This window comes from Bactrocera oleae, chromosome 5 (genome assembly GCF_042242935.1).
Source record: "Bactrocera oleae isolate idBacOlea1 chromosome 5, idBacOlea1, whole genome shotgun sequence".
NCBI classification, from domain to species: domain Eukaryota; kingdom Metazoa; phylum Arthropoda; class Insecta; order Diptera; family Tephritidae; genus Bactrocera; species Bactrocera oleae.
The window spans coordinates 30,860,759-30,872,498 of NC_091539.1; the positions used below are offsets into that span (position 1 = coordinate 30,860,759).

At 34.7% G+C, this 11,740-nt stretch overlaps 2 protein-coding genes and 1 non-coding gene across 7 annotated transcripts; 2 read left to right on the plus strand and 1 right to left on the minus strand.

Annotated features, from left to right (window-relative positions):
* The first annotated feature begins 1,355 nt into the window (after nucleotides 1–1,355).
* car (vacuolar protein sorting-associated protein 33A) lies at nucleotides 1,356–10,981 on the plus strand. Of its 2 annotated transcripts, XM_014233533.3 has the most exons (4): nucleotides 1,356–1,455; nucleotides 8,978–10,272; nucleotides 10,329–10,460; nucleotides 10,522–10,981. In XM_014233533.3, the coding sequence occupies exons 2-4, from the start codon at nucleotides 9,010–9,012 to the stop codon at nucleotides 10,927–10,929; spliced, it is 1,803 nt and encodes a 600-aa protein (XP_014089008.1). In that variant the 5' UTR covers nucleotides 1,356–1,455; nucleotides 8,978–9,009; the 3' UTR covers nucleotides 10,930–10,981. The 2 variants fall into 2 exon arrangements, with proteins under 2 accessions (XP_014089008.1, XP_069965495.1); XM_070109394.1 differs by lacking the exon at nucleotides 1,356–1,455 and having other exon boundaries at nucleotides 8,913–10,272.
* Nucleotides 2,663–2,735, plus strand: TRNAR-UCG (transfer RNA arginine (anticodon UCG)). The gene has a single exon. It is a non-coding gene; the product is annotated as a tRNA-Arg (tRNA).
* On the minus strand, nucleotides 2,854–8,381 carry Grip84 (Gamma-tubulin ring protein 84). 4 transcript variants are annotated; one of them, XM_036371902.2, is made up of 12 exons: nucleotides 8,206–8,381; nucleotides 7,890–8,042; nucleotides 7,665–7,812; nucleotides 7,104–7,598; nucleotides 6,889–7,017; nucleotides 6,580–6,833; nucleotides 6,014–6,504; nucleotides 5,781–5,952; nucleotides 5,470–5,644; nucleotides 5,247–5,357; nucleotides 4,947–5,051; nucleotides 2,854–3,259 (listed from the first exon to the last, which is right to left on the minus strand). In XM_036371902.2, the coding sequence occupies exons 1-12, from the start codon at nucleotides 8,268–8,270 to the stop codon at nucleotides 3,041–3,043; spliced, it is 2,517 nt and encodes an 838-aa protein (XP_036227795.2). In that variant the 5' UTR covers nucleotides 8,271–8,381; the 3' UTR covers nucleotides 2,854–3,040. The 4 variants fall into 4 exon arrangements, with proteins under 4 accessions (XP_036227795.2, XP_036227794.2, XP_036227796.2 ...); XM_036371901.2 differs by having other exon boundaries at nucleotides 5,247–5,393; nucleotides 8,206–8,378; XM_036371903.2 differs by lacking the exon at nucleotides 4,947–5,051 and having other exon boundaries at nucleotides 8,206–8,378.
* Nucleotides 10,982–11,740: the final 759 nt, after the last annotated feature.

Here is an 11,740-nt window from a genome sequence, read left to right on the forward strand (position 1 = left end):
ATTCATAAACTTGTTACCAACGAGATGAAAACTTCATTATACCCCTCTCGTAGAAGGCTGCGTCCCTATTGGCAAAAAACTCGGAGACCCAATTTTCACAGGCCTCTCTTGAGGCTAACTTCTCACCATTAAGCGCGTTCGCCATGGAAGATGATAATCACTTGGAGCCAGGGCCGGACTATAAGGTGGGTTCATAAGGACCTCCCATTCGAGCTCCCGGAACTTCTGGCGCGTCACCAAAAACGTGTGTGACCTGGCGTTGTCCTGATGGAACACAATTCGGCCTCTGTTGATCAAAGGTGGCCTCTTCTGGATGAGTGCTGCCTTCAAGCGGTCCAATTGTTGGCAGTAGAGGGCCGAATTGAGCGTGTGGCCATAGGGGAGCAGCTCGTAGTAGATGATTCCTTGCCAATCCCACCAAACACACAGCAAAACCTTCCTGGCCGTCAATCCGGTCTTGGCCACCGTCAGGGCTGTTGTCGTAAGTGACCCATTTTTAATAGCCAGTCACAATCCGCTTTAGAAACGGGTCGATTTTGTTGCGATTCAGCAGCGATTGACATCGAAATTACCGGAACGGAACCTAGCAAACCACTTTTGTACTACACGTTCGTTTACAGTATCGGGCCCGTAAACTAAATTAATTTTTTCAGTCGCTTTGGCTGCTTTTTCGCCTCGATCAAAAAAAAATTGTAAAATATAGCGAATTTTCTCTTTGCTGGTGTCCATCTTTGACGAGCGCTCACAACGTACTAAGTCAATCAATCGAAAAACTGTCAAAGACAAACTTTTAGCGCGAATAAACACGTTTTCAGCGCCGTATAGTATGACATGATGCGACACGTAACACTAATACTATGGACAATAACGCCATCTCTTAGATAAAAACCGAACGAACTTTTTACTTTAATAATATAATATATTATGCATATTTACATTCATATATGCATATGACATACAAGAAATGTGTAATAACATTTAAATTCTCGAATATAATGTAAATATTCCTTTGAAACCGAGAGCTGTTACAACCATGAAACGAATTTTAAAATGAAAAGGAATGTCAAATTGCGTAACAGCGAACTGTTACGGAAAAGAACACAAAGCGTGCCACCCGAGCACTAGCGGCATGGTCTCTTCGTCTTTCCTCGTCGGCCCCTAGTCTACATAAACCGGTTTGGGCGGCAAAAAAAAGTCCTCATCTGAACATGCACATACATAGCTAATGACGTTTACACAGTTTTGTGAATGGTTTCCCCACGCATTCACAATAATCAAACTATTTGTAGGTAAGCCAACCCCAACCAGAGAACGTATATCGTGATATACGTTCTCTGCCACAACTTGGTTAAAACGGTTCTGTCAGTTAAAGCTATCATCCAGTTAAGCTACCAGCGGTTAAGGATAATATTAACCAAACATTGAGAAAAGGCAAGATGGAAAAACGATCAAATGGTGAGTAGGTTGTAAACAAAAGCATAAACACTTTGAAAACTTGTTAAATAAGCTTAATTTTTTAGTTAATAAAGAGAAAGTTTTTATGAAACAAATTTGAAAACGTGTTGTATAAATATTTGAATCAATTTTAAAGAAATACTTTTTTATCTGTTGTAAACATGTGAGCCAAGAAAGTGGATGATTAAACTATGTGGTGTGATTAAGATGATGAATACGATACACACGCACATATATACACATTTACCCATTTTTTGGCTCTTGTACATCGCAAGGAAAACCGAAAAACAACTATTCATTACTTAACTAATTTTTGAAATTCAATATACCATATGTATTATATACTATTCACTTATAATTTTATATAAACACAATTGTACATTTAGATTTTTTTCATTTTATTGTTTTGCTCGGATTTTCTTGTGAATTTATTACGTCACATTTGTCACAACGAAAAAAAACAAAGTAACTGTAACAACTTGGCGTAATTCTATTAACGATTGTTAAATGTGGAATAAATAAAAAAATATCTAATATTTCATACCATTTTTTTGCGTTTTCCGCTCCGAAATATTAAACATGTCAACAAATACTATCTTTTTCTTCACCTTATACCTTGAAGATCCAAAAAGTGCACAAGTTTTTTATGAAAACCGAAATCTCTAAGTACTTGCCTGATCTATCACCATGTGATTGTTTTCTATGGTATTTCTAAAACTGGAAACCAACATGAAAAGGGCATTTCATAGTGATATCCCAGCTATTCAAGCAGACGTACTTATGTAACTAAGATGCTGAAGAACTTTTCAATAAATGACATAAATAATCTTTTGCATCGCAACCAATTACATTCAAAATGTAATATATAGTCTAACGGGACCTATTGTGAACAAATAATGGCTTTCAAAGATAATATAATGTGCATTTTATTGCATACTAAAAAAGTTCATTAATTTTTCGGTCACACATTTTAGCTACTGATATCTTATTTTTATTACTTAAATTTCCTAACGGGAATGTATTTACGAGTACATGTTCATTACGCACTTTTTATTTTTTCGCCACACGAAACCGCAAGTTCAAGTATGGATAAAGATGAGTAGGAAAGAGTTTTATAATAAATTTTTGCAAAGCAAAACATAAACACATATGATTAACTGGTGTGCTATGTAGTAAAGATATGTCATTAAGCGGTATTTATTTGTCTGGCCGTGTGGCCTAATGGATAAGGCGTCGGACTTCGGATCCGAAGATTGCAGGTTCGAGTCCTGTCACGGTCGCGCTCAAATACATTTTTTAATTAATTCGACACAGTATTTTATTTCCTTGCTATATACGTTAATACATGCTACTAAAATATATTTTGAATGTAATAACGATTAAAGAAAAGCCTATTCCTTAGCGAATGAGTATTTATTTAGCTTTTGCGATATAAAATTAAATGATATTTAGTTAACATCAAACAAAGGTGCTTATTTCGAAGTATTAATCAAAAATTTACAAAATATGTATTCAAACAACAAGCAAAGTGAATTCTTACAAATGAGTAAATAACGGAAGAAGACTTCAACGGCGACACTTGGTATTACATCATCGAATCCTTAGCACATAATTTATCCATTTGTTGATTATAAAACGAGTTAAAATTAATACGATGCACAAGATTTATAAACCGATCCGAGGGATTGTCTGATGCCACATCATTTATTTGTTTTAGGAGTCCAATAAGTAAGCCAGTAAATTCTAGATCAAAGCGCTTCACGCGTTCCGAGAAAGTATCGTTCGGTGCCAACGATGACTCGGACTTGAAAGTATAATTATTAAGAAGTATTAAAGAAATTCTTTAAAATCAAACATATTGTTTACAAATTAAAAGACATACATTGCAAACTTAATAAAAAGCACATACAGCTGTGTTCATAAAAAAAGCAGTGCTCATGAGCTACAACTTTAAACTTAATTTTATATATCAAAAAGTAAATGAATGTTCACAAATTTAATTTTGTTTTAACTTTGTGATTATTTTAAACAAAAACACATCAATTTATTATTCAAAATGTTGTTAATTTTTTTTACATTATTAATTTAAACAAAAAAGTGCTGTTTCCAGCTGTTCATAAGTCGTGTACCCATTACTTTTATTATGGCCTGGCAACTGCGAGGCATAGAATCCAAAAAGTCCTGGCAGCGCTTGACAGGGATCCGCTCCCATGATTTTTGAACAACCTCCCAATGCTGTGATCGAGATGTTGGATTTGCATTTGCAACATATCGTTTAACATCTCCCCATAGGGAGAATTGGATTTAAATCCGGAGACTGCGCAGGCCATGACATAAGATCGATCCGCTTTGATGCCATCCAGCTTTTGACCAGTTTGCTTGTATGTTTGGGGTCGTTATCTTGTTAAAACGTCAATTTTAGTGGCATTTCCCTATTGGCATAAGGAAACATAACATTTTCAAATATGTTAACATATACAGATCGATCCATGATCCCATCAATCATGAATATAGGGCCCACTCCACTGTAAGAAAAACATGCCCATACCATAATACTCAATCCGCCGTGTTTAACTGTCTTCAAAGTGTACCTAGGATCGTACTCTGTGTTAGGTGAACTTCTGACATATTGTCTGGAGTCCTTTCCACCAAATAACACAATTTTACTTTCGTCACTCCATAAAATATTTCGCCACTTTGTAAGGGGCCAATTAAGGTGACTTTTGGCGAACTCCAAACGTGCTTTGACATGTCTGGTGGCTAACAGTGGAACTTTTCGTGGATGGCACGCTTTAAGATTTTGTTCTTTAAGACGTCGCCGAATAGTAACGCCACTAACATTCAAGCTGAAGTCATTTTTTATCTTGCTACACGATACAAAAGGCTGCGCCCTGTTATATCGCACAATAGATCGGTCCTTATGAGGTGTGGTTTTACGTTGGATACCACGATTTTCGGGCATTTCTTTAAAGTTTAAAGAAATGCACTATAATATTTCTTTTTTCAGGAGTACAATGTTTGCCCCTGCCCACTAAGTTAAAAAATATAAATTTATTTTAGTGTTTTCTAATGTTAATAATAGTCACTATCACAAAACCACTTACTTTTTATCAATTAAACGTCTTAACAAAATTTTTTTGGCTTATCAAGATACGCACTGCTATTTTAATGAACAGCCAAAGACTGGTGCTTCTAGCAAAAAGAGTTGTTTATTTGCTTAAATCTCGCAAATCTAACGGGATTTTTTCGTTTCTTCCTTATACACATTCCATTCTACGACAACAATGCGTAGACGTTGGAATAATCGTAACGGAACTTGAAAAAAATAACATTACTTGATTGCATTTCTCGCACTGCTATTTTTGTGAACCCAGCTGTAGATATGCCAAGAACTTAATACTATAAGTTAAAAACAACAAAAATAAAAATTATGACAATGATTGTTAGAAAACACAGGGTGAAAATATGTCTCAACGTAAATTCGTCTGTACCTGCTTCTGACTCGAAATATCAACATCCGAATCAGAATTTTCCTCGTCATTGCTGTCGCAGACCATAGACTTTAGCTCAGCATCAAGAAAGAAACGTTGGGATTTCTTTTTAAGCAATCGGAAAACAAGATTAAGGAAAGAACCATGCGCATACATATATACTTATATTTGAGTTGTTATGAAGTAAATTTGGTATTTGTTTTTAGAGCTATTTACTACTTGCTAAATTATAACAAGTATATTTTTTTTTAAATTATGTGACGGTTATTGAAGGTAGTAATTGTGGTGTTTAATTTTTACCTGTATAAATTCACAGAACTTTAAACAAATGTTGCACAGTTTGAAGATGGAACGATTAAGTAGGGTTGTGTCAGTCAGCATGCAATTCTTCAAGCAAGAGTCGAGAAAGTCCTGGTGAAATGAAAGAACTTCATCAACATTTTCCACCTAAAATCAGTTTGATGAATAATTAATGCATATCATATATATGCTATATCTTTCATTTTTGACTGTTTCATTATACCTTATTCATATTTTGTATGAAGATGTGCCAATTAGGTTCGATAACTTCTATCATCATGTAATACTCAAGATTTTGAACAGCATTCATCATACGCTGGCGTAAGGTAAACGCGGAACGGTAAAGCTCCGCTGCCTGAGGCGAAAACTTTTTGGCGATTGAGTTCTCCTTCCATATTCTAAAACAAGAAACGAGAAAAAAACGATATTTAATAGCAAACAAAATTTGCAAGTCCTTATAGGTTAATTTGTTTAACTATACCTATTTAAAACTATATTAATAAAAGCTATGTAGTAAAAAAAAGTTCAAATTACTTGCATAACTGACGCTCAACGTGTTTGCAATAGAATAACTGTCTGAAGAGCATCTGATATTTTGAAATTGCTATATGATTCAAAACCAATGAGACTGGCCACTTCACTTCGTATCTAAAAGCAAAGCATTCCAAACCATTAAGATCCAGTCGGTCATGGGATAGCCAATACTCTAGAAGAAATATTTGGGTATTAAAATTTTGAATAAACCAAACACAAACCAAGCTACACACCTTCTTCATTATTCATAATTTTCGACATTTGCGTTACTAGGTCGTATGTTAGTAATTCACAGTGCACATCATCTTTGTAAGGATCATGTTTAGCAGAAGATAAACGCAATGTAAGCCCAAGCAAATTTTCCAATGTCATTGGTAACACCTTATCTACGTTCTTTGCTAGTTCATCTTCGCATGCATCCATAAACTGTGTTATGAAATCGCCTTGATGCAACAACAAATAGCGCTTGACAGACATCAGGTGGCCCATTAAATCGTTTTCCTTAAGCAACACTTCTAAGAGATTCTTTGAAGCGAAACGGTATGCGTTTTGAATGACGGTGATATGATTTTGATTTGTAGGTGAAAATTGTAAGTTCATCAATTGCGGGGGAGTCACTTTCTTGCCACACTGACGGATAACATTCAAGTATTTACCCGTACGCAAAATTATATCCGAAACTTTTTCTAGGAAACATGGAATGCGTTCACGGCGTATTGTGTAACTGCAAGGCAATAAATATTTAATATATAATATTTATTACTATATTCAATAATAGTTCTATATGACATCTTAATACCGTTTCTCCCAATAATCGGCTGAATAATGTTCGGGTAATTCTTCCCGACGAATGACTTCATTGTCTTCCACCAAAAACTCTTGCTGTGGATCGCAAATTACTCCTTTTTGTACCCACAGCTGCAAAATTTCCATGTATGGTACTGCTGCTAATTGTGTTAGTTGAATGACGAATTTTTGCGACTCTTCATCGCCAGTTAAAGTACTGATTTTATTAAAAAGAAGCGTCAACGCCTGGCCACCTCGTAACTCATTCTGGTTACAAAACATAAACAATTTAGGGCATAACTGTAATAATTGGTCAACTTACCTCTAAAATATCGGACACCACACCGGCCAAAACTTCCATTGTATTTAAGGTGGGTCGAACGTAAAACAGCATTTTGTGTACTGTTAAATTTCCCGCATTCAACTCTGCTTCCAGTTGAGCCAATAGTAACTTTTTAGTAAAATATATTTCAAATTATGTATTTTAGATTGAAAATTGTTTGTAATTATTCTTTAGTTTTTGTATAATAAACTTACATAATAATCGTGTATTAAACTGCTTAATGCCTCACTAAAAGCTTGTAGCACCTGACCACATTCCGTTAAGCTTGCATTTTGAATAAACCGCTCTATACATGTGTAGTATGAGGCTAATGGTAACATCTCTTGTGCGATGTCCCTGAGTGAGTTATGTATTTGCTCAGATATCATGAATTTAATACAGGAATTTCGTGCACTGGTCATACATTCTATTGGAGTTATATACGACCCGCGCATACCTGTTAAACAGTATATAAGATCGTACAGAAGCAGCGTTTCTTGGCTGCCAATTGGGATAGCGATAATATTATTTTGTGGAAACTGTAGATTATCAAGTGCGCGGTAATCCCAAGGCACTTCTGCATGTTGCTTGTTACATGACGGAAATAGTGGAGTTGTTGGAGAGTGTCCTCCGGTGACATTATTTAATGAACTATTCTGCACTGGTTTCGTTACACACCCATTAGCTGCTTGAACTACACGTTCCTTAATCTGTAACACGTAAATAAAATAAAGCAAATAATAAATATCATTATTATTTATCGTTCTGACACGTACCTCAGATACGCAATCTGGCGTAACTGTTTCAAACATTTTTTTTATTAATGGTGTTGATGTTGATATATCCTTTTTCCGTATGGACTGCATAATATTTGTGTCCGAGTAATGATTTAAAAAATGCAACAAGCAATAGAACGGGTCTTTTCTTAAGGAAGAAAATAATATACATTTTATTTCATTAGCAAAGCTCCAGCGTCCAAAATAAAAATAAGTAATACATACTTCTCTAATAGCTTGGCGGCTTCCACCAAATGCTCTGCTGATTTTGCTTGGTTTTTTGAAATTATTTCCAAAATTTTCAACAATTTCCGATTTGAACGTTTCTCTTTTGTTGTACGAAATTCCCGTAGCACATCATCAGCAGTAAAATTAGCACTAAAAAAAATTGCAAATATAATTTTTATAAATAACGTTTGAATAAAAGTAAATTAAAAAATAGCGGGTTTTAAACAACCCGTTAAATAACAATTTATTACTACTAGCAATTTAGTAAACAATTCACAGCAGCTGTCACAAATATAGTTCCAAGTAATCTCACTTTGAGCGCTGTATCAGCGTTTTTAGTGCTATACGCATGGGATCCGCCGAAGAATTCGCGTCCATTGTTTTTCCTTTAAGTTGCACAAAGTCAGCACATTTATTTCTTTAATCATTAATTAATCAAAATACCAGCCAACATTTTCATTCCCTATTCACTAAATCATATAGCGTACGCTCTCTAAATTTTGGTTTATTGAAAGGAAAATAATTTAAAAATGGCCGCACTTAAAATTAAATATAGTAAAAAGCCACAACTCCATGGTGTTGTTATAAGTGTGCACCATCATTTACAATGCTAGAATAGATTTCTTGATAATTCGTTTATCTTGTAACTCATTCTTGAGTTCGATCCCTGGATTATTGAATAAAATTCCGAATTTAATGGCTATACACTTATCTTTATTTCTAATTCCAATAACTTAACGCTTTACTACTCATTATCCGAGCTAACAACTTTTTAATTTTTTATCATGAAAACTAAATGTTGTTTTAAAACTAAAATTTTTAAAATAACATTTTTGTTGAATGTGTTCAACACATATATTCAAATGAAAACATATTTATATAGAGTGAAAATCATATAATTTACCAATGCAAAACTTTTTCTTGGTGTGTAAGCCCGGTATAAAGGTACAAAAACAAATTCAATGATTAACAGAGAATGTAGATATATATATATATATATATATATTTTACATTCTCAGTGATTAACACTTGAAGTTTATCAGCTGTTTTTTTAAACAACGAAAAACGCCTTGTTTTCGTTTCAGCAAAATAACAACATATTAAAATATTCGTACAAATGTTCCAATATCTTCAAAGCCGGCGTGTAAATATTCAATTGCTGCAAGAAGCTGCGTGCAGAGAGATTGTAAATCTTTTAGAGCACATTGATGGATCCAAACTTTTAATTTTAGATGGAGACATTCTGGGACCTATTGGGTTGATTGCTTCTCCTTCGCTTTTTTCCGAACGGAATATTAAGCTCCTCAAATTAAAATTAGATGCACAAATACCCCGCGATGCATCCAACGTCATATATATTGTGCGAACACATATCCGACTTATGGACATAATTGCTGAACATGTTGAAAAGAATCTGGATAAAAACAGACAGTTTCATATCTATTTTATGCCAAGGCGATCATGCTTATGCATCAAGCATTTAGAGAACTTGAAGGTGTATCAACACTTTACACAAATAAAGGAATTAGAATGGAATTTCTTCCCTTTGGACGTGGATATCGTGTCAATGGAACTACCTTTTGCCTTTCGCGATGTAGCAGTTGATGGTGATCCAACAGTGTTTTATCAAGCAGCTGTAGGTTTGGTGCAGTTACAACGACTCTATGGACAAATACCAAAAATCTATGGAAAGGGAAGTCATTCGCAAATGATATGGGAGCATGCAAAACAGTTAGGTGCCGAAGAAGAAATTTTAAATGGGGATAAAGGTTTGATAGATCAAATTATTTTGCTCGATCGTTCAATAGATATTTTAAGTGCTGTGGCAACACAGCTTACATATGAAGGGTTAATTGATGAATTTTTCGGTATAAAAAATAATCAACTTGTCTTGCCAGCAGAACTTTTCTCCTCAAGTGCAGAAGAGCAAGGCACAACACAATCGCAATTTGTCGCCGGCAAGAAAACATTCTTCATGAATTCTGGCGAAAAATTATTTGCTGAATTGAGGAACAAAAACTTCAATGAAGTTGGTAAAATTTTAGCACGCAATGCTCGTGAAATTAGTGCGCAAATGAATACAAATGCACAGGATACATCGGTGCAGGATATGAAACGCTTTGTAGATAAATTGCCAGCATTGTTGGCACAAAAACAATCAGTGGCAGTTCATACCACCATCGCAGAAATAATTCGCAAAAAAGTAGATACCTTCGAGTTCTCCGATGATCTGGCAGCAGAGCAAGAGTTTATGATGTGCGAGGACACAGACAAGGCCAGTGCGTATATTGAAGATAAGATAGCGAAAAAGAGCGACCTTGAACATGTTTTACGGCTAATTGTAATGCAATGCGCGGCGGCTTCTGGATTTAAGGAAAAAGTATGGTTTTATATATAAATTTGCCTCTAAAGAAGGTTTTCACATTATTTCCTCAGGTGTTGAATTATTACAAACGTGAGTTAGTTCAGGTGTACGGGTTAAATGTTTTGCTTAAAATAAGTACTTTGGAAAAAGCTGGTATTTTGTACTCTCAATCAGAATCCCGTGCTTATGCGGTATTACGCAAGGTCAGTAACAAAATATTTCTGAAACATACTACAAGTATAATATTTTTAAATTTATTTTTAGACGCTTAATTTAACAGTGGAAGATGTTGTTGAAATAGAGCCAAAGGATATTAGTTATGTACACAGCTTTTATGCACCACTAACTGCTCGCATCGTAGAACAGACTCTGAAACCTCTAGGATGGCAAACATTGAAGAGTCAAATTAATAACTTACCAGGACCAACATTTGAAGATTTTCAAGCTCAGTTAATTGGTATAAGCGGTCGTCACAACTCATCTACTCCGATAGATGGTTCCGCGTTGAACATTCCACGTGTTATTTTGGTATTCTTTGTCGGAGGTTGTACCTTTGCGGAAATCGCCGCCCTAAGGTTTCTATCACAACAAGAGGATAATAATGTTGAGTTTATTATAGCAACCACGAAAATTATTAATAAACATAATTTTTTGAAAGGTTTAATGTCATAATTGAACTAAACATACACATATAAGATAAAATATATTCCCACTAAGATATATAGGTATATGTTCTTTTAATATTATCACAAGATCTAACTTATGTTATCTCAAGTAAACATAGTCTGAGCTGATAAATTGCTTGCAATCATTGCAATAGAATGTGATATCCTCGTGTAGGAGGATACAATGTTCTGAAATCAGCTTTGGAGGACCCGTTTTGGTTCAAACGAGTCACTTAATGTTGTTGGAAGCTAAACAAAGCCCTGGTCTAGGTGGCACCTAAAGTATAACCAATATATACTAGTAGGTTATGGCATGATATATAAACTACACTTTGGATCAGGTAATGCCATTCATAGAGAAATGTCAAACACCTCCCTAGCTCTGCCCATAACCACCTTCTATTACAGAAAAAATCTAGAGTTAAACTTTGTATATTAAAGCAGATTAAAACCCCTATTACGGTTTCTAACTCAACTATATTTTGACTTAAGTTCTGAAATTTGGTATTATCGATATCAACTTAATCCGTCATAAAAAATTTTCGATGTAGGTATTGGCGAACTGCAACTTTTTTGCAGTATTACATATTTCAACTTAGTCGGTTGACTACAATGTCAGAAGTTTATTTCGGAAAAATATTATAAGAAAACGGGTAAGTAAACTATATAATTTTAAACTATTTTGTCTGTTATTTTTCACAAATACATATAAAAACAAGTAAGGAAGGGCTAAGTTCGGATGTAACCGAACATTTTATACTCTCGCAAAGTCAAATGGTATACTAGTTTTAGATTTCTTTGTGGATCTTCATAGAACA